This window comes from Melospiza melodia, chromosome 3 (genome assembly GCF_035770615.1).
Source record: "Melospiza melodia melodia isolate bMelMel2 chromosome 3, bMelMel2.pri, whole genome shotgun sequence".
Taxonomy (NCBI): domain Eukaryota; kingdom Metazoa; phylum Chordata; class Aves; order Passeriformes; family Passerellidae; genus Melospiza; species Melospiza melodia.
Window position 1 is genome coordinate 39,602,183 of NC_086196.1, and position 22,437 is coordinate 39,624,619.

General features: G+C 38.8%; 1 protein-coding gene across 4 annotated transcripts in view; it reads right to left on the reverse strand.

Moving 5' to 3' along the window:
• ADGRG6 (adhesion G protein-coupled receptor G6) overlaps positions 1 to 22,437 on the reverse strand; it is a 110,474-nt gene that overhangs the window by 52,282 nt on the left and 35,755 nt on the right. For 3 of the 4 annotated variants that reach the window (XM_063151410.1, XM_063151412.1, XM_063151413.1), the window contains exons 3-6: positions 15,535 to 15,876; positions 10,239 to 10,859; positions 5,136 to 5,204; positions 2,012 to 2,095 (exon numbers count right to left, since the gene is read on the reverse strand). In XM_063151410.1, the coding sequence (XP_063007480.1) occupies positions 2,012 to 2,095; positions 5,136 to 5,204; positions 10,239 to 10,859; positions 15,535 to 15,876 (1,116 nt within the window). The remainder of the gene's footprint in view (positions 1 to 2,011; positions 2,096 to 5,135; positions 5,205 to 10,238; positions 10,860 to 15,534; positions 15,877 to 22,437) is intronic. The other variant, XM_063151411.1, reaches the window with a different exon arrangement.

The window sequence follows — 22,437 nt, forward strand, 5'->3', positions numbered from 1 at the left end:
TTCTTTTTTGTGTTCATAAGCAGTGCTGCTGCTGCTGCTAACAGGAGAGTGGAACGATGGCTCAGAGTCAGAGAGATGGAGCCCACTTGCCAAAGTCCTTGCTAGCTCTGCACTGGGATTTCTGCTGTGAAGAAGAGCAACTGCTGCATTCACAGGCGGCTCTGTAGCTGCATCGGCTGCACCAGAAGTACCACGCAATGGACTTCTAGAATAATTCAAAATATTTTCGTTTGGCAACTGATTCATTACAGTATAATCTAGGTTGATGTTTTCTGTATGAGCAGACAAGGTTTTGTTGCCGTTCTCCTCAGAAGAAGCTGGTGTGGACAAAGCTGGAAGGAACAAGCTGTGTGGGCTTTTTCTCTCTGGGTTATCATCTGCTGAATTTTTACTGAAATGCTGGGGCCTTTGCTTCACTGGCCAAATAATTGGGGTTGAGATAATTCCTATTGTTTTGATCCCTTCTATCTTAGATTCTTGCTGCCTCTGTGGTCGTGAATGGGAAAATTCAGGTGAATTTCTCTTCATTCTGAAGATAACTGTAGCAGGAAGTCTGAATTCCTGCAGGTCTGTGTGTAGCAAGCCACAGAGTTAATGGATTAAAAAAAAATATATGTAACTTAACTCTCTGTTCTTGGTCTAAAAATCAGCTTACCAAGAGTGGAAAATGATGCTTGTTAGCTGAGTGAAAATTTACTTTGCTTCCACCATAAGTGAATTTGGCTTATTTTCCCAGTCTTCCTACTTTTTCTCTGGATTTTCAAAGCTAGACAAAGGACTTAATTGTCAATTTTTTATTCATACTATTAATAAGATTGGGTTCATTCTGTCATTAAAAAAAGCAGAATTAACTGCTCATGGTGAACACTTGTGAGTGGCTCCACAAAAAAGAAGTACACACTACTTGGAAGAAATTTTCAGTATTTTCTTCTTACTTCTACAGCTTATTAAAACCAAACAGTCTGGATTCAGATAAATTCTTTCACATTATGCACTGTACTGCCTGATTGCCAGCGTACAATAAATATCTGCCAAGAGAAAAAATACTTCAAGAGGTTTAAGTCCTGCAGTAACAACTGATGGATTGGGGAAAAAAAAACACCCAACCAAAAAAAAAGCAACCCAAAAACCAAACCACAAACCCCACCCAGATTCAAATTTATTTCTGTGGAGTGCACTGAAAAAATAAATCTTAAAAAAATATACATTTAAGCCTGTGATGAAAATTGGCAAAATCTATCTCTGTGTTTAACAACCAGCTTTAACAAACTAATAAATATTTTAGCAGCACTTCACAAAATGATGCTCAGTCTTTAGGAGACAGTGATATCACAGAATTTGAGAAAGCCTCAAAAGAAATCCTGGCTTTATTCCTGTGCTAATAATAGGTTCATTTACTACCTTATTTTTTCCCTTAATCTTTCTAAATGAAAAGTAAACGATATCTGATACTGTCAACATTTTCCCTAGTAAAGTCCGATCCAGCTCTTCTTTAAGTCAGTGGAAAGATTTCTGTTGACTCAGTGGAAGTGGCTTTGCTCCATAGGAATGGTTCCACTTGGCTCCTGCGCCTGAGGAACAGCGAGGAACCAGTGAGGAGCAGACAATCCGAGCCTACTAGCACCCTGGCTGCACAGGCAGGAGCTGCACAGTGTCTGACAATCTGCAGCCTTGAAAGCCTTCCACAGCACGGTTCTTTTCCGAACCTTTCCAAACATCCCTCTCCCTCCCCTTGTTCTTTGCATCCTTAAATGCAATGGGTGACACAAAGTTAGTCCCTTTCACAGAAGAGCCAGGTAAACACGAAACAAACAAACACTGAGTTTGGTTCTGTTCTCATTTACACCATTCTGACATGGTCCAGAGATCTAATCCTGAGTTATTCCGTGAAAATGAGATCAGAACTGAGACGTGACCCTTGACATTATGATGGTAGGAAAAACACACCTAAAAATACAACAAATTTGCTTTAGACACAGTACAAGGAAAAATGTAACACAGGATTTCTTACCATTGTTTGGCTTATCGTTTCTATTAGTATCGGGCATGTTAGTGGTGACAGTGGGTGGTGTAGGAGTAGTAGCATTTACAGTAGCTGGTAATAAAGATGAGAAAGAGGTGAACTTGAATGAAATATGAATGTTAATAAGGTAAGACAAAATGGGAACAATGCATGACAATGTAAAATGAAACCATCTACACACAATGCCATAAATGTTAAAAAAACACATTATTTTTTTCTGTACGAAGTGATGAATAGATAAGAACTGAGGCCCCAGTCCTTCAATCCTCACTTGCACTCACTTCAGTGGGAATTTTGCCAGTGTAAATTTTGCAGGATCAGTCCTGCACTCCTTTCATAAACTCAAAATCCTCTCATGAGAGCCTTGGTTGTATGAAGACCAGAAAATGGGGAAGTTCTAAGATGCATGCACTTAGAATGCTGCTTGTGAAAAGAATCTTTGCCCCTCCTCTGACTGAATATGACAAACAAATGATAAACTAAAACATTCATGTAAGGATTCAATTAACTCCACTGAACTCAAAACAATGAAGAGAATTGAGATCAGGCTTGGAACGGGTGAAGTAAAATACCTATTTGGAAAGACTTTTGTAGAAACTCAGCTTCACTCTTCCCACTGACACCAACAGGAGTCACTCCACAAAATCCTGGAGAACCAGCTGAACACTTTTCAAAATTAGAAGGAAGAGCCAAACCTGCAAATTTCCCCCATGATGGACTCAGAGGGTATATGTGCTAGAAGAATTCAAAGATCATGCCACTAAGTTTTCAAATAATGGTTTGGAAAATATTTTAGTTTTGTTCAGTAACTCCCAAGGAATGCTAATCCATTCACTGATAGATTTTTTTTCCTGAAAACCCTTATTTAAAATCTGAAGGTTGGTATGGTAAAATCTCTCAGTGTTATATGGCTTTGGAAGATTTTGGAAGAATCAACCTAGGAAGTTTAAGCCGTTATATTTTGGACAAGAAATCACATTTTTTTATGTTTTGCTAAGTTGATTTATCTAGCTTTTTGAGTCCAAAAGTCACAAACTTGTCACAGCTTAGGGAGCAGGTACATGTTCAGGTTTAAAAAAAAATAGGGAAAGAGACGGAAAAGCTGGACATTGGAACAAACAGATTCTAACTGGGAAAATGAGCATATGAAGTTACACCTTAAAATATAAAAAAAGCTCTTCCATGAAACTTCAGAGGAATTGTCTGAGGAATAATTTAAAAAGTTTCTTACAGACTGTGTCTTACAGCCAATGCTGCTAAAGGAGGCATCTAATGAGCAAAAATGTTTACTAAGCACAATGGAGAAATCAGTTCTTTCATCAGACATAGCTGACATAACCTGGCATCCACAAACTATTTTAATGTTGTTATTGCACAAGACCCAACAAACAAAGGAATCCAAACTGGCCTCTCAGTTTAGACAAAGTCTGTGGTATTGACAGAAAATAGACAGACATACTTTTATGATTTTCATTATTATGCCAATCATTATGATGATGTTGAATGGGATAAATCTGATCTGGCATCTTATTCCAAAGTGACAAACTGAACACAAGGGACACTTTACCAAATACTTTTTAGAGAAGGAAAGAGTATTACCTTCATGAAAATACTCATAATCTTTATTGAAGTCTTTGTTGATGGTCTAGGAAGTTACGAAGGCAAGTTTGAAAGGCAGCATCTTTTATCAGAGGCAATATCTACCAGACAAGTTAATAAAGCTGGGACAAAGGATGAGGTTTTTAGAAAAGCAGGCTTGTTCAGCAGAAAATGTGTCCATTTCTGTAGCCATATTCACTGATGCCATGAAGGATATTTTCTCCCTTCCATACCATACTATTTAATGGAGGAAACTCAGAGATCTTCCAAAAGAATGGACAAAGATATTTATACAGCGATACCCTTTACATATAAAAAGACTAATATTGAATAATTGTGGATGCCTCATTTACCCAAACTATTTTAGTTGCAGTATTTAGATTGTACTCTGCTTTGTGAATATGATGCCTGAAAATTACTGCTTAAAATCTGATTATGGACGTTAATGGCATTTCACTTTCCCCAAGGAGACAAGTACAATATGCTCCAAGAACCTGAACCAAATTACCTCAGGAAAATCTGGGAAAAGTACACTGAAAACTGACATAGATGTCTTACTGGCTTTCCAAGTAGATCGCATTTCCCCTTTTATTTTTAAGCCAAATCTGATTTACTTTAAAATATTGATTTTGAAAGAGTTCTAAGACTTCTTGTTCTCCTCTTATATTTTATTTTCTCCTGTCTCTTTCTTAGACCATATCTGGAAAGAGGTTAGAAAGCTAGATATTTTTGGTGCAGTTGCTGCTGTAATTAAAGTTTAACATAGCATGCTAACACATTGTAAGGCTGGGGTTCATGAAGGCATCATGGAAATGGGTTAATGTTCTATGGAAATTCAGCATCTGAGCAGAACCATCCTTGCATGCCCATTGATTCATGTGACATGGAAATCTGTAGGATTCACCTATTCCTTGCATTCAACTGAGCTGACTTTAAAAACACATAGTGAATTTTCATATGTGGTCATTTTTACATTATTAATCCATCACTAAGTGATGTAGCATGTGCTTCTTTCTTTAAAAGTTGCTTAATTTTGCAGTCTGATGGCAATTATTTTATACCTGCTAATCTCAAAGTATCTAGCCTCAAAAAAAAAGTCATATTGAAAAAAAGCCCTGAATAAAAGTTAGTTTCTTTATTTACATCTCGGGTTTTTTTTTTTTTTTTTTTTTTTTACAGATTTACCTACTACTTATAGTGGTTAATATTTTACTGTGAAAATGTGCAAGAGGAAAAGAGGTAGAGAAAGAAATGAAAGCAGTCAGTTAATTTAGCTTTGAAATAATTGAGACTATTTGGAAAATGTATTATCAAGGGAGTGATCACATTTTTTCCACATATTGTACGAATAGGACACCCACATACTAGATGAGACTAAAGAATTCCTTTCCTTGCTATTTTTTATTGCCACGCACCCTCTTATAAACAATAATAAAAAAGAAATGGAATAAAACCCCGAGGCAAATCAAGATTTCCCAAAGATGAAACTGTGAAAAGGATCTGGGTTTCTTACCTTGGCAAAGGCTTCCTAGGTTTGCACAGCTGGTTGGTTCAATTGAAGAAGAGGGAATTAGGTATGAGCCTTTAAAAGGAGAAATCAAATAATTCAGAAAGGGTTAGTTACTGGGCCTAAAACACATTATATCACATAGCGACACATTCCTCTTCCTAATTTCTCTCAGCTGCAAAACTGACACTGCCATTTGCCTATAAAACTTACAAGTTTTCAGTATCTGTTGCAGCTCAGGGATCCTTGAAAACCCTGCTGACTCGCAAGTCACTCACGTATCCTCCCGCGGTTTTCTCAGCTTTCAGTGAATAACATCACATTAAAGGAATGCAGCTTGTGTGTGCTCTGTGAAATGGGTTTAAGCAAAGGGGTCAGTATGGCCATGGGATTTATGTGATTTTCATAACAACGTGTGCCTTGGAGGAGTGACCACGCTCTGCTGCTGCAGCACAGGCTACCCAGCACACACTTGTGAGTAATCTGCCCGGGACAGACACCAGCCAGATAAAAGGTGATTAAACTTGCTCCTCTGCCCTGGGCAAGGGTGTGATTAATATGCTGGTATGCATGACTTATAAATAGATAATGTTATAAGTCTGTATCTCTACAGAATTATTCATAACAACAAGCATTATTACACTCTGATGATCTGGAGACAAAACCAAGGCACCCAAGAATGGCTACAGAAAAAGAACTGGTGCAACTGCATTAATTACACTTCACATATCTCAGAGGTTCAGCTGCAGATACAGCTGCCTTTGCAAACTGTGTTGAACACAATGAGACCATAGAGCTCTGGCAAAATGTGAACCCACTAGGAGTTTTGCCCTTTTGGCTTTTGCTTTACCACTTCAGAATCATATTGAGTCAATGAGGTTCTCTCATGAAACTCACTATCCTTCTGCAAAATTAAATAGCCACCACACATCAGCTTGTAAAGATAGCTAAGAAAATATTTCCTATGATGCAAGAACAAATGAAGCATGGAGCTTTGACACAGAAATTGTATCTCAACACAGATACCACTACGTGTGTTGCCAATAAATACAGGGTGTAATTAAAACAACAAATATTAAATGATGCTCAACAAATACTAAATTTCACTGAATTTTTTTAGTGGATTAAGAGATAGAGGCAAATTCACTTTCTTGGTACAATTCTTATGAACTCCAGGAAGAATGTTCTAAGTGAGCATACTGCCCCCTTCATGAGGTGGATTTTTCTCCCAGAATAAATTTGTTAATATTAAACAGTCAATATCAGAACCTATTCTGTTTCACCTCTGTTGTGTAACATGGAAAGATGACCTGGGATTTGGCTGGAAACACTGTGGGTGTTCATATTTGCTTCACTGAGTATTTTCAACAAGACTGTGATTTTATTTGGTGAAACTAAAAAAAAAATCAAATCCAAATCTACAAAACATTTAAGTCAGAAGACTATTGCATTGATTTTGCATGGCAAGTGTCTGGCAGCAAGGAGGTAGGAGGCTTCTTTGAGAAGCCTCTCACAGAAACTTTCCCTATGTCCAGTGGAGCCGATGCCAGCCAGCTCCAAGATGGGTGCGTTGGCCAAGGCTGAGTCTGTAAGCTGCATTGGTAGTGTCTCTGGGATAATGGATTTTAAAAGGGGGGAAAGTTACTGCACATCAGCAATTGCAGCCAAGAGAGGAGTGAGAATGTGTGAGAGCAAAATCCCACAGACACCAGGGCCAGTGAGGAAGGAGGGGCAGGAGGTGCTCCAGGTGCCTGAGCTCAGATTCCCCTGCAGCCCCTGGTGCAGACCATGGGGAAGCAGCTGTGCCCCTGCAGCCCATGGGGTCCATGGTGGAGCAGAGACCCACTTGCAGCCCCTGGAGATCCATGGTGGAGCAGAGACCCACCTGCAGCCCATGGAGATCCATGGTGGAGCAGAGACCCACCTGCAGCCCATGGGGTCCATGGTGGAGCAGAGACCCACCTGCAGCCCATGGAGATCCATGTGGAGCAGAGACCCACCTGCAGCCCATGGAGATCCATGGTGGGGCAGAGACCCACCTGCAGCCCATGGAGATCCATGGTGGAGCAGAGACCCACCTGCAGCCCATGGAGATCCATGGTGGAGCAGAGACCCACCTGCAGCCCATGGGGTCTATGGTGGAGCAGAGACCCACCTGCAGCCCATGGAGATCCATGGTGGAGCAGAGATCCACCTGCAGCCACCACATGCTAGAGCAGGTGGATGCCTGAAGGAGGCTGTTACTCCATGGAAAATTGGCCCTGGAGAACACTCCTGGCAGGACCTGTGTACCCATGAAGACAGGAACCCATTCTGGAGCAGATTTGCTGACAAGATTTGTGACCCCAAGAACTTGTATTACAGACACATTGTGTGATACATCTCACTTCAAATGTCTAAAACTCAGACATCCATATCTGCTAGGCTTTATAGCCAGTGGAGAGGAACAGGCACTCCCACAGCAAAAGAATTTTGACTTCACTGAGATATCTTTTCCAGCATGAGATGCACTGACCTGTGGAACAGCCTTTTTGATTCTACTATTCATAAACAGAACTGAGGGCAATTATCTTAGCCTGAAACATTGACCAGCTGCCTAAGGCGGACACATCCCACACTGAGTTAAATCTGAGAGCGAAATTAAGGATTCCTTTGGCCTTTGGGAATGAAGAATCCATGAAATGCACATGAAAAGACAAACAATTGCAGGCATGGACAGATATGTGGCCATGTTACCCTTAAATTGAGTAGATCCTATCCTGCTATAGTTGTAGCCAGTGCAGGCTTCAGAATCAGAACCAGAAGTTGATTAAATGCTCCTCAGTTTGCCGGCACTGAACTCTGAACTGGTGGGCAGTAGCCATACTTCTATCATTACCTAGGTTACTTGTTTTCAAATAAGTCTGGATGCCTAGGGCTGCATATGCATACCTTTACATGCAATTTGCACAAAGGCATGGCAATAAAACCAGAATTCTGTCAAGTCTTATGCAAACACCCCACCACAACTGCACAGCTGTGAAAACATTAGTCTAAGGAATAAACTAATAAAAGGTAAAACTATGAAAAGATTATCTGAAACAATTTGCCCGTGTTTTATGCCCCATAAATCTACTTGTAAAAGCTTTGTCTGAGAAACTACAAAAATAATACCCCTTGAAAATGTAAGCACTGTTCAGGCAAAGATATGATGAGATCACTGCTAAATGCTTGGTTTGCTTTTCTTTAAGTTACAGGCCACTTCCTGGTGAAGCATTATTGGAGCTGTGTGAAAAACTCTTTTCTGCATAAATCCTTTCACTGCTGTTAAATGAAGCCTAATCAGAGTCAGCTCCCCAATGTCAGTGGTTTATTCATGGTTGATAGCCTGACTCATCAACTCTCCTGTTGAAGGCTGATTTTACAAAGAAGGCTTTTACTTGAGAGGAGGAAGGGAAGACAATTCTAACAATTTCATCTCTGGGATTAGTAATGATCTCTGAAATGGCACTGCACCCAGAATTTTCTTTTAGGAATACTATGGCTCAGAAAAGCCTGCATCACAGAGGGTGATTTCGTGTCAAGGAAAGAAAAAGACTGGCTAGTGAGTCAGTTTTCTCATAGGCTTATTTAGAGGCAACAACAATATTTATATGTAGATATATTCTAAATTACTTGTATAGATACTGGGCCTAAAGCAGGAACACTAATATACTTTTTCTAAAACTATGTTCTGCTGCAGGAAAACTGCTGATAACTCACATCCCAGGGAATAAGGTTGTAGAATGAAAAAAATTCTATCTACAATATCACAGCTGTGATATTATATTTGTGTCTTAGGATTGTACAGTCTTTAGCAGAAACAAGAACAAGACTCCTACTCTAGACAAAATTAAATGATATCACAGCTTTTACAGAGATAAGTTGTTTGGTAAACAACCTATGGTATGGTAGACATCATGGTGTAACAGAGTAAGAAGAGCATGATTTTCTGGGAAGCTATTCTCTATCAGTTTATACCAATGAAATAGAAACAGCTCTTTTTTTGTCAAAAAAAAACCCAAAACCAACATTATCCAGAAAAAATGTTTTTGTTCATCACTCATGGTCAGATCAGCCTTTTCTTTGTTCTGGTAGAAAAGTAAAGGTCCCTAGTTGCTTGGGGTTTCATACAGGTGTTGCTTAATTTTTTTAGCAGTGGCATGTTGAGATCTTTCTTAGTAGTTCTAACTGTGATTGAGCATCACACGCTTTGATATGAGTACAATAAAGCAAGCAAAGCAGCTTTTTTAGCCACCTCAGGAGCTACTAGATACAGAAGCTAGAATCCCTTAGTGACAGCAGCTTCTCTTCTAAACTAAGGGTTCTCAGAATGCTGACAGATGCTCAGTCGAATGTACAAAAAACCTCCAGGACATTTATGTGAATCAAGTGTCTGAGACATAAAATGAGAATAGGTTGGTAAATGTATTGAAATTTATCTTCTGGAGTAATCTCCAGGAAAAAACACCTTCAGTAAGTACCAGTTAAAAAAGGACTGATAATATGTCGTCATGAAGAAAAAAATCTTATGATTTTTATCTCTAACTCTTCCTTCCTGTCCATCTCTTCTAATTTAATATTTTATTCTATTTTCCTGTCACCTATGCACTGCTTTTGTCAATGCTTTTGCTGGCTCTGCATATACAGCACGAGGCTAGCATGGGCTCCTCTGACTAATCAAAGGGCCAAAGGGCAGGTACAAAAACATTCAGTAATTAATTAGCTAACATACATTTTTTTCTCCAGAGACCACAGTAATCTTATTTGAGGCCAGTAGGCACTCACCATTATTCCCCTTTTGTGTGAGCCAATACGGAGTGTTTAGGAAATCTTTGATCTGCAGATCATTTCAAGCAGCAATAAACTTAGGGGATTTGTCCTTTGCCTTTAAGGAATCAACTCCATACTCTTTCAAAGCCTTTGTTTGTGGTAAGAGTTGTGCTAAACTCTAATAAAGGTAAGACCTTGCTATTTTTCTTTCATGGGAATGTTCTCATTTTCTTTCCCATCTTGGTATGTGGTATATTCAGCACAATACAGAAGAGTAGGGGGGGAATAAGCAAAAAAGTTTTGGCAAGGCATACTCACCACAACTCAAATTGTTTTCTGCTTTCAGCGCTGAAGTTGGAATACTCCAGAATTCATTTTCCCAGTCTACAATGTTCCCTTTCACATCGCAGCTGAGGTTGGCCAGTGTTTGCGCATTCATGGTGAAATTCCAGAGGCGGAAGTTGTAAATGTCCCCATTTAGAGAGCTCACTTCATTGCTGTTAGAGCCCAGCACCAGCCTCCCATTTCCAGGGATAACTTTGTCATAGATCTCTGGACAGTCCACCACATGATAGGTGTTTTTGGCATATATACCTACAGTGCCCGAGAAGCTGTCCCATACAACACACAGCTGTTGAAAGGTTCCTGTGAAAAACTCTGCATTTCGGGGCAGTGCATTCTTAAGGATGCACTGTGTGCCTGAGATGGACAGAAAATGGCCTTTTGTGGTCTTCCCAAAGCTGAAGAGCTCTCTCAACAATGCATCAGTGTAGGAGAAAACCTTCCAGTCGTCATTGTCATCGCTGTTGCCCTTGGTTGCCTCAAAGCACAGTGTAAACTGTCTAAGCTCTGGCACTGAGACGGTCTCTGCCACAGACACAGCATCGATGTCAGGAACCTGGGGAATGATGACTTTCTGATTCCTCAGAGACACGGCAACTAGAACCAAGAGCAGACACGTAAACTATCAAAGAAAAAATTCATCATATAGGAATAAAGGCACACTGGCAGCAGGGGTTAACGTAACATTCATTAAATCACACATTCATCAGGTCGTTTTTATCACTGTAATACACCAGCAGCACTCACCAAGGGGAATCTGACTTGGGAGTGAACTCAGCTGAAAATATGCAGTGGTCCCTTCAATGTCACAGAGAAGGCTGTGTGACACCCAGCTAACAACCCTCTAAGTTGTGTTAAGAGCAATGTTAGGACATATTACCTACAGACCTCCAACTGTGCTTCAGCTCACTTAATAAAAATTACTTCTCATTCATCTAGTAAGGATGCATTAAGCAATGGAATAAACCAGTTATTTGAAAAACACAGTATGACGTGCTTTTAAGATATATTATTTAAATTACTTGTCTGCATTACTGCATTACACCAGTGAAGTTTGAGCCTTTCTTCTTTTAAATATCGCAATAGAAGAAAGGCCCCATTACATTCCTTGGCAAACTGAAGCCATTTGTTGCTGAATTCAGCTAATGGGTATTTCTGCATAGCATTAGGCATCTTCTCATTTTGTCTCCAGCAGCTTTCTGGTCGAATACTGCAATTGTGTGCTCATGAGTATTTCTATGCAAGCTGTTCGCTATTTACTAACAGCTGGGTCAGCAGTTTTGGACTTTGCACAAGTATCTAGAAATTTCTAGTCCTACAGCAATTTATATATTGCTGTTAGAATATTTAGGCAGAATTGCTTTAATTGTTGTTAAGTATGCTCATTTGTATGGGCAAAATAACAACCACTAAATGAGAAAGTATCGCATGACACATACATTTTCTCCATAAGTACATGAATGAAAATTCTGTTCACTGTATTTCAGAGAGCACTGTTTTTCAAAAGAGAGCGTCAATGTGCTCAGTTTTATTGTCACATTTATGGCAGCACAATTCTTACAGCAAATTTCTCCACAGAAAAGTTTCTGGCTACCAGACGTGCAAAGGTGTCTGGTACAGATTGCAACAGCCCTCAGTTTTTTTCTGGCTCCTCAGTTCTGCCTCAGACCCATATCTCCTGCAAATGTCTGCTACCTCTTACACATTTTCACAGTGCATATGCTGGAAATGAAACTCTTTCTTGCAGAAGGTGAAAAATAACTGCCACAGTAGTTAATTCCCAGTCTCCTCTGGGATTTATCAGTGATGTCACGACACTTACACTAATTACTACACCTATTCTCTTCTCAGATTGAAACAAAACGCTTTCAAACATGAGAGTGTGAGAACCTGAGGGAAGGGTGACTGTCATGCCAAACCCAGGAAAAGACACAGATACATGGTATATAAAGATTCTGTATTGTCTGAAGTACTGCAAATTCCCTTTGCCAGCTGCTTGCAAAGACTCTGAGCTCCAAACTACCATATTTGGATATACACAAGAATATAATTTGACCAATATATTACATAGTAAAATAACATAAAGTATTGCACATTATCTGCCAACCCAGCAACTACATAATAGGAGGGAAGAGAGAAAAATACTGGGCTTTTATAGTTACTGGATTTACTTCATAGATTTATTTTTCTTCCCAAGGGAAAAAACATGCTGTAACAATTTTATAGATAGAAAATGCGTTCAACTCTCCATTGAAAACAGGGACATTTTTTTAGCGGGTTAATTATACCGTAAAAGCTCCTTTACGTAACATGGAAAGTGTTCCAGAAGAAGCGTAAGGATTCAAGACTCGAAAAAGAAGAAAGCTTATTCACATGGGCACTATCCAGACCAGGTGGTCAGAAAAGTTATGGACCACCTGGTCACATTTAAACAGTGCAGAAAGAGAAATAAATGGGATGGACTTTGCTCCCATACTGAAGATGTCTACTCCGTTTTGCTGAATTCATCGTACAGATTTAACCACTGGCAGCTTCCCCATATACTGAAAAGACAAAACTGACAAGTATTTTGTCCACATGGAGAAAACCGAATCCTGCCATCAATATTAAGAGCAGATCACTTTCCTGGTTGCTGTGGCACAGTCAGTCATCACACTAATGAATTTAAATGTTAGTATCAGAGAAACTGGTTATTCTCTGAGGAAGAATATACATATATTCTTGGAATACTCATCCAGGTGTTTCAGAATGCTTTCAGAATGATGCTAAATTTTTTCTCTTAGGAAGATCTTGAGATGAGCTCAGCTGTGTAGAGGATGATGTGAATAATGCCAGGGTTGTGGGTTTGATCCCTGTATGGGCCATTCACACCACAGCAGGACTTGATGATTCTTCTGGGTGCCTTCCAACTCAGAGTGTTCTGTGATAGCTGGATTACAATGGGTATGGGGGTTTTTGACAAATTCCCTTATGAGGAACGTACAAACATCTACCTTACTTGCATCTCACTGTCTCACATCTTATATACACCCCTTCACGCATAAGCAAGCCAGGAGTCCTTTGTCTCCATCTTATAACACCTTGCAGGGAACACATGGTCTCCTGCTAGCTGATGGGCTTTTCAGTACAATTTAGTGCTTAAAAGGAGCCTTCTGCTGTTTCTAGCTCCCCAGCTTTCATCTTCCCTGTCTCTGAGGCTGGAAGAAATATGTCAAACTTTAATGAGGTCTGCAAGCGTCCACATACAAAGTATGTTTGGGGGTGTTTTGATACTACGTCAGCGAATTGTACTTTTAATTTGGGCCACTGCAGTCCTGTTTAACTGTATGCTAAATTGCCTTGAGCATTTCTGTACTAGCACAGGTCTGTTGGCTCTCCTTCCTCACCTTTTGGTGACTAACTTCTACTTACTGGTGGAGTTATTACTTACAGTTAAGTGTTACTAGGAAATGATTTACCATGACAGCTCTTCAGCTGGTGTAAATTGAGATAATTCCCCTAAGAATGACATAGCTAGACTGGTTTACTGCAGCTGAGGATATGGCCTGTCCATCTGCTATTGGTGTGTTGCAGGAGGTGGCAGGCAGGAAACAAACATTTGTGTGGGTGGCCAATTTGATATGTACAACAGGACTCTGGAAAACTCAGTTTGAAACATAAATAAAACTGAGCAGTCACACAAAACTTGTTCTATTCCCCAACTATTCCCTCCCACAACTCACTCTCTTATGCCTGTCTTTCCCCACATGTATTTTGTCTTGTATACATGCTGCATATTAGGATGTTTGTATCACTAATGTATTTTAAAACTTCATTTCTAGATAGCAAATCGTGTGTCTTTGAATGGCCTTTTACTTTCCAATTTTGCATTACTTTCTGAACTTCAAAGTGGAACAAACTAATTTTATTATTATATATAAAATATCATTTCTTAGAAATGGAAAAAAAATATAACAGCATTCCCCTAGTTCTGTTAAACACAGCTGAGGTCAACATTGCATCTTTTAATTCCAATTGTAACTCATCTCTTACAGTGATACTTAAACATTAAAGCATTAAATATTTTGCATAATCTGACTGCATGATTTTTTTTTTATGATCAACTTGATTTTACAACTTCTTACAATACAGCAAGAGTTTTGTTAATTTCAAATAGAAAGCCTTTTCCAATAGAAGCCTTTCAGAAAATTTGCTTTGACTTTCATAAGAAAACAGGTGCTCCTACAGTTATTACTACATTATTTTGTCAGCATGAAAGGACCTAAAGATAAGTAGACCCATTTTGTCAGCATGAAAGGACCTAGTAGAGGGAAGTATTTTTAGCTTCCCTGTGATGTTACCTTTTTTCTTTTCAGGACTGTGCACAGATTTTGATGACATAATCATGCCTACTTTTGTCTTATGATTCCTGGGATTTACTATCTTAATTATATGAAATGTGTAATAAATATTTTTAAATAATCATGAGGAAAATGTGCTTGTGACTGAAGAGAGAACAAGCAGAACAAACTAATTCACCATAACTTCGAAGTGGAATGAACAGTGAGCCACACATGGGGCCTGGCAGTGACTGTCCTAATGCCCTTCATTACCTCACTGCCCTTTACTGTCTAGTTAATTCTAATTAATGCTCTAACCATAAATTATTTGTACACTTATCTTCTAGGGAAGAAAGCATGAGTGTCTTTTTAAAACCTTTAAAACCATTGTTACATATTTAGGGAAGGGAAAGCAAGGTCAAGGAACCGGGATGACAGGTAGCCATTTTGCAATGTCAGCTCATCCCTGGGAGTTTGTTCCAGAGGCTGGATGAACTCTGAGAAGTTCTGATTTCTGCACAAACTTCTCCCCACTGCTGGGAGTTACACTGGGCCACAGGACCAGGCTGATCTTTCTGGCTTAACGAAGTCGCCTCTCATGCTCTCCTTTTAGGTTTCTCTGTCCCTCTGCAGGTGTGCTGACCTGAAAGACACCTGTCCTGCTTCCAAATCCTCCAGCATAATTTGGCAGGGAGAAAACTGTCAGGCCTAAAATCTTTGCATGTGAAAGGTTTTTCTAACACACTTCTTGTCGTGTCCTGGAATAAAATATCTTTGATCCACAGAAAAATAAATTAACTAATAAAAGATACAAGATAACCCTGTAAAGTGCAGCCTCACCCATTCATTCTCTTCTTATGGAGGACTTGATTTCTTTGAGAAGTCATTCTAATCCTTACAGGACATTTCCTTATAACATCTATAATGGGATGAAATGCTTTGGACTTACTTACTTCGTACATAGCTGGCATTAAAACCTTTCTTTTGGATACTGAAGTCGCTTTTAAATGACACAATCATTTCATTTCCGGTAGAATTATAGGATAATCCTTTGGCAGTGATGCCACAAAGGTTCATTGGGCTTTCTCCATTGTCTAATGTCAGTGAATCATAAATGCAGCCTGGAGCTTCTTCAATGTCGAAATCAATAAATGTTAGCTGGATGATAAATCCATGAGGCGCTCGGATGATCCACCTGCACGCTTGGCTGTTGGGATAGTCACTGGGGAAGCATGGCGAAGTGAAAACCCCAGAGGGATCAGTCAGCACAGTCCTACAGTCATAGCATCCATGAGCTGACAAGGAAAAGAGAGAAAAGCTGGAGGTCAGGCAGAGATGGAACTTAAAAGTAAAGTAACCATCAACATAACTAAATGTATGTCTGTACATATAAATAGAGGTGGGAGGAAGAAGGGCAGAAAAAGGCCTTGTTTCTAGTGGGGAAAATGTTGAAGGAATAGCATAGGAAAAGCATATTTTATGTAAGAAATCCTATAGCAAAGAGATATAAATTATATTGCTAAACAATAATTTGTACACGTGACATATATATATATATATATATTTACCATGCATATTGGCCTGATGAAGGCAAAGTAAAATCAATGTTTTTCAATTCAGAAAGGCAAATAGTAAAACTGCAACTTCTAAAAAGATGACTGGTATCATTCACATTTTTTGGCTGCTGGTCTGAGTGTAGGTCATACCAACAGCTCTATGACATGCTGTTGTTTCCAGAGAAGTGTCCCTGGAAAGGAGCAGCACAAGAGTTGGGCTGAAGAGCAGCAGAAGCAGCAGTCCCTGAAGGTTAGTCATCTGCATTTCCAGCTGATGCATTCCACATCACCCAGAAGGGTAGCAGTAAGCTACTGGCTTTTGAATCAACAGTGAATTACTGTGTCCTTCCCATGCTGACTCAGCTCCATTGACATACTTGTGGCAGTCAGGCTTTAAGAAATTCTTACCCTATTTGTCATACTCTTTTGCTCACCTGCTGTGTTTACTCATGAGAATTTCAAGCCCAGTTAGTGCCCAGGGTTGCATTTCTTGTTTGCTTAACATTTGCTCATTTATCATATATTTACTTAGTGTATTATACGATATTATTACCATGAACTGCCTGCTGCTGAAATCTGTAACAGTTTGCCAGAGCAGCACTGAGCAAAATAGGTGGGAGCTGAATATCACCAAGAGATAACCAAGGAAACTAACTGGCCTATTTATGCTGAATTACTTTGCAAACATTTCATCAAGCCACAACCCCGTGTTAAATCCTACAAGGATGAAAAAACATGAATTATTAGTTGCTCAAACTAAAAACAACCTAAAAAGTTGTTGAGTGTAAATTACATACAGAATAGTTATAAAATAGGAATAAATGCAATTAATTCCCCCAAAGAGCCTTTGATGTTTCTTTCCAGAGAGGGTCCTTGTATTTTTCAGACACATTTAAATGGTGTTTGGCCTGAACAAATGGACCCTGACTCTGTGAAGTTGCATGCCAAAAATGCAGTTTACATCTGCAGTTAGAAATTAGAGGTATATTTTAAAAAGTTTTTATAATTTTTATTTGCAAAGCACGAATTCATATGGCCCCAATGAGGTAAAGAGACTGTCTGGGCTCTCAGAGCCAAATGCAGGCTCGTTACACTAGGAAAGCTCAGTGGGACACTTCTTTGTTCAAGTGAGAAAAAAATGTTTTCTGAAAGATTTACAGGTAGCAGTGGGAAGCAGAGGTGGTCCTGGAATTCAAAAACTTGATCTGCGAAGTACAAACAAAAGCCTACCCATTTTTAATTTCCCTGCAAATCTTTACAGTCAGAGGACTATGCTCACCTGCCCTGCAATCCTGGTAATTCCATTTATTAACCAGAGAGGGAATATTTACTTATTAGTGATTATAAATCCTGCAGTTGTACAAACAGATGACAGCTTCATCCCATGGATTTTGCACAGATAGGTATCAGCTGTCAGAGAAGCACCTTAGACTGACACGAAGAGGGGCAGGAAAAGCATGCTGTGTGCCACAAGCCACTGCAGGCAGCCTCCCAGTCCAGGGCAGTGAGCCCCTACAGGGCAGAATCCCTGTAAGAAAGAGGGCTCTGGCCAGAGCAGTCTCCAGCTGGAAGGCTCCGTGATCCAGGATCCTGACTGCCAGGATGAGGGCTTACAGGGGCTGGGGATTTGGCAGCACACCTCACTCACTCTCCTTCTCCTTCCTGCCAGAGAAACAAATGACACAGAGCTCTCTGGGCAGATGAGAAGTTTCCTTGGGCACTCAGATGGACTTGAAGTGAGGGACTAAGGTGTTAAGTGATGTAAATACATACAGGAACATGGGTGTTAATGTACACTGGTTAAAGTACACTTGTGTTAATGTACACTGTTAATGTACACTGGTTAATGTATACTTGTGTTAATGCATACTGGTTCATCCCAGGACATCTCAAGTAATCTTGAGGGCATTATAAGATATTGCCAAACCAGAAAAAATATGCAACTTGTCAGTAAAAGTGTATGTCCTTAATTGGTAGAATATTACACTCAGCCTGAGACTGGAAAAGTCAAATTTGTCCATCAGAGAGAACTCTGATGTTCTTTGTGTTTATTAATTCTATTGATCATCTGCAACCAAAACCTGGACTCAGCTTTTCTATTTATCTCTGTCTTTTGAATATTTATCATTGTTACTAGGCTGCGTGAAAAGAAAAAGCCGGTACATATAACAAAAAATACTCTTATCCCTGATGCCACTGTAAATATTAAAATATAAATGTTATTTATGGTTTTTAATAATTTAATCTTTGCAGAAATGTATTCTAACTTTATTACATCCATATTGTTTTGTTGGTTTTACAGAAAAAAACCAGGTATTTTCCTACCCTAAATTTAGGTAGGAAAACAAGTGCTCGAAACTTTGCATGCACAGAAGAAACAGATTTGGTAAGTAAAATGGTTGGGTTTTTGTTTTAAGTGGGTTGGCTCCATTTTGGTATAGTAGCTATTCTGTCCATGACTGCAATTTGAAGGAGAAATATCCTGTTTTCATGCAAATGTCCACAGTAGTAAGTAAAAAGAAAAGAAAACAAACAACAAAACTATATATAAACAGAATGGCTTAAAATGGAACATTTTGCACAGCTTCTCATGAGACACTTATTTTTCTATAAACATCACCTATTTTACTCATTAAAGAGAAAAATTGCTGTGGCAACGTTAGGCTGTCAGCCAAAGCTGACAGATATTTTGCAATCCCATTGGCCCAGAGCTGTGGAGAATGAATACTTGTTGCAATACACACCACAAACATTTCTAGAAGCAATCCAAGATATTTTATTGATTTTAATGGGAACAAATTTAGCTATGATATTCCTGGTTAGGAACCCCACATATCCATAATCTGCCTGTCAAGTAATTTTCACCACCATAGACCAAAGGAAACTCACTGTCTAAATAAAGTTTATACAATAAAAGCCTTTCTCTTTCTCCCCCTCCATTCTTTCCCAAATCAAAATGAACACCCCTTTCAAATAGTGAAATCAAGCACTTAATTTCAACATTTCCTAAAATGAAAGCTTCACTGGGCAATTCATTTGTTTCCATCATAAGAATACACTGGAGTATGGCATCAATGTTTTTTCTGCATCATACTCATACCTCCCATAGTAAAGAATATTGAACTATTTAGTATGATACTTCAACACAAAACTGAAAAGGGAAATTAACAAATTCCTCTGGAGCTAGTTAGAACTTACACCAAAGTTATTTAAGTGTTTCAAAAATGCTAACTGACCTCAGAAGTGGAATAGACTGTAGGGGAAATGGCTTTTTCCTATCATGGCATGGAGATAATGGGCAAAAATGGAAAAACTTTCCACAGATTTTTGGTTCCTCACAAATGAAATAAAACTACTGATTTTCCTTAACTACTTTGTATTTGTACAGGGTTTTATATGTGCAAAGCACACTAACAATGACTTTAAACTGTAGCTGGGAGAGCACTTTGACAATCTGGCCCACTGTAGAAAATCCAAAAATGAGTATTTAGTGCTCAATGGAAAATTTGGGTGAAAGCAATTTGACCACTTTTAATAAGAACTTATCAGTAAAAGCAGGAATAGAATCCCATTTTCACAATTGCCAATTTTCCTAACCATGAAACCATTCACTCTCTTCTAGTATTTTCCTGACTATTTTACATATATATCTTTTAACTTGTGTGAGAAATACCCTATCCTAGTCTTTCCTACACCATGCTCAATCATCTGACAACTGCCCTAAAACTCAGGGGCTAAGGAAATCATATCAGACTCATTAATGATTGCACCACACAAACAGTCATGTGTACATGCAAACCTCATATCCTATGAAACAAAATTAATTGCCCAGCTTGTTCTGTCCACTGATTTTGCCTCTTTAGAGTCCCAGCACTGAATTCCACCATATGAACTCATCAAGACAACTGCAAGTACTGATATACACAATTTCAAAAGCGACTTTCATGAGTCATTTTTGGGAAGCTAAAGCCACAGCCAGACACAGAGCCACAATGCCTAACTGTGGATTTGGGAAGGAAACAGTCTTGATGTAGACTTATGCCATACGTACGTACTTCTCTTTTAAAATTTTTTTCTTGAATGACTAACACATTCCAGCATTTGCCTCCAAAATATGTGCTAATATTCATTCATATTTTTCTCTAATCTCTAATTTCTCCCACTTCTCTTCATTGTCATAGTTTACCCCTAAAACCTGTATTTTGTCCTATTATACTTAGCATTTCTTTCTCAGGCATGAGTTTTGACCTCTACCTCTCCATCTGCTTTCATTTCTCCACTTATCCAGCCTTGGTAAAGTGCTGGACAACAAATTTTGTTCAGCCAAGAATTTTTACAAGAGTGCAAAAGCAATCCAGTTTGGAACACTGTCTATTTCAGCCTTAAAGACCCAAATTTTGTGAAGGTTAGGATCAAATGAAAACAAGGTCACTGTGGGGAAAAAAAGCCTGTGCTTGCAGTTTGTGCATTATCCAGTTTTTCTTTTTTACACTAAGTTACACTTTGCACTGGAACTTTCTTTTCACAGCTGAAACACACAGAGTTTCCCACCTGAGAGGAGTGCAAATGACTCCACATGCTTAGGCAGTTACACAGGATATACCACTTGCAACTGGGGTGGGTTGTTTTAACACTACCAGTATTTTTTAAAAATACAATAAAGGGCTCCCTCATAAAACAAAATGCTTCTGGATTTCATTCTGGCATAAAATTAAATCTACTTCTCTCTGTGGATGATACAATTTTTATAGGAAAACATCCTGAAATAAATCTATGTAGCTCTGGAATTGAATTTTCAGAAAAAAACCCCAAATATTTTGTGTTAAGTCTAGTCATATTCAAGTGAGCAACAAAATCTCCCCTGCCTGACAGAATTAGGCCAATTCTAAGCCACAGAAAATCTTAGCTAGAGTGCCTAGCACTTTAGACATAAAAAAGCAGTACAGAATTAATTATAATTTGCTTTCATGTTGACATCTGGGAACTTTTAAGCACTTTACATATATTTTAAAAGACAGTACTAACAAAGATAGTAATTTGAACTGAGAAAGAACAGGCAGGTGACACAGCAGAGGTACTTCCAAGTGTGTGGTGATGCCCAAAATAAAAGAGAAAATTTACAATGATTTAATGTCACAGCATAAAAAAACACCTAGTTCGATGAACACTGGGTGGAAAAAAGTTTTCCTTTGTAAGAAGCAATTAATTGTTCAGGGTTTTTTCTATTTCAAGGATATCACAACACAAATATGGCCAAACATTAGGTTAGATGTATTTATGACTGCAAATAGATGGGTGAATGAGGTCAGCAATGGGCACACCTGCAGACAAGCAGAAGGGCCAAACCACCAAGATGTGGGTGGGCTGGAATGGCTACAGAACAAACAAACCCATGTTATTCCAGCAAGACACAAACACCAAACCAAAAACAGCTATCCTATGGCATAGGCTTGGACAGTAGCTTATCTTCACCTCAAAAATAATTTTGAATGTAAAGGCAATCTGTAGATCTAGAAAAATGCCCATATGCAAAGTGGGAACATATTAACTGCAAAGAAATGTCCCATTATTCTCTCTGAACATAAAGTAATATTCTGCTCTGCTTACTCACATTTAAGCTAGTAATGAGATAAAACCTTTTCAATTTGTTTATGCAAAACAGGTAGCCTAGCACTCTTCTGGAGCCTCTGCAGACCAAACCATGTACTCTGCTCTCTGTGCAACCCACACTTTGATTGAGCTCAGTCTGGGAAAGTTCAAATGAGGAGATGTGGCAGATTTATTTTTGCTTCTTTATTTACTTTCCGAATTGTAGAAGCTGTATGATCTCTCAAAAACATTTTTATTCTGCTACACTATGCTGATAAAAATTACTATGGTCCACACCTAACTTAATGTTTGCAGCTACTGTAATTGTCAAATTAAACAGAAAATCCTAATTATATTTAAATATTCAGATTTTAAAATAAAATAAAGGATTATCTCTGCAATAAACAGAGAGGAAGTAAGACTCACTTTGATGTGTACAAAATTTTGTCCCTTCACAAACAATGTTACCAGGTTGAGGTCTACTGCTTAGAAATATGACTGTGATTGTGTATAAATGCAGATACCCCTGGATTTGTAATCATCATACAGAACAGTATCTACTATAGCATTTCTACAACGTTTCTACAACATTTCTAAATTTTCTAAAACATTCCTACAACAGCTCTAAATTTCCAAAAGTTTTGGGCAAGTCCTATAACCTCACAGATATGCTTTGAATTTAAGCACGGACTTAAAATTCAGCAACTGTTT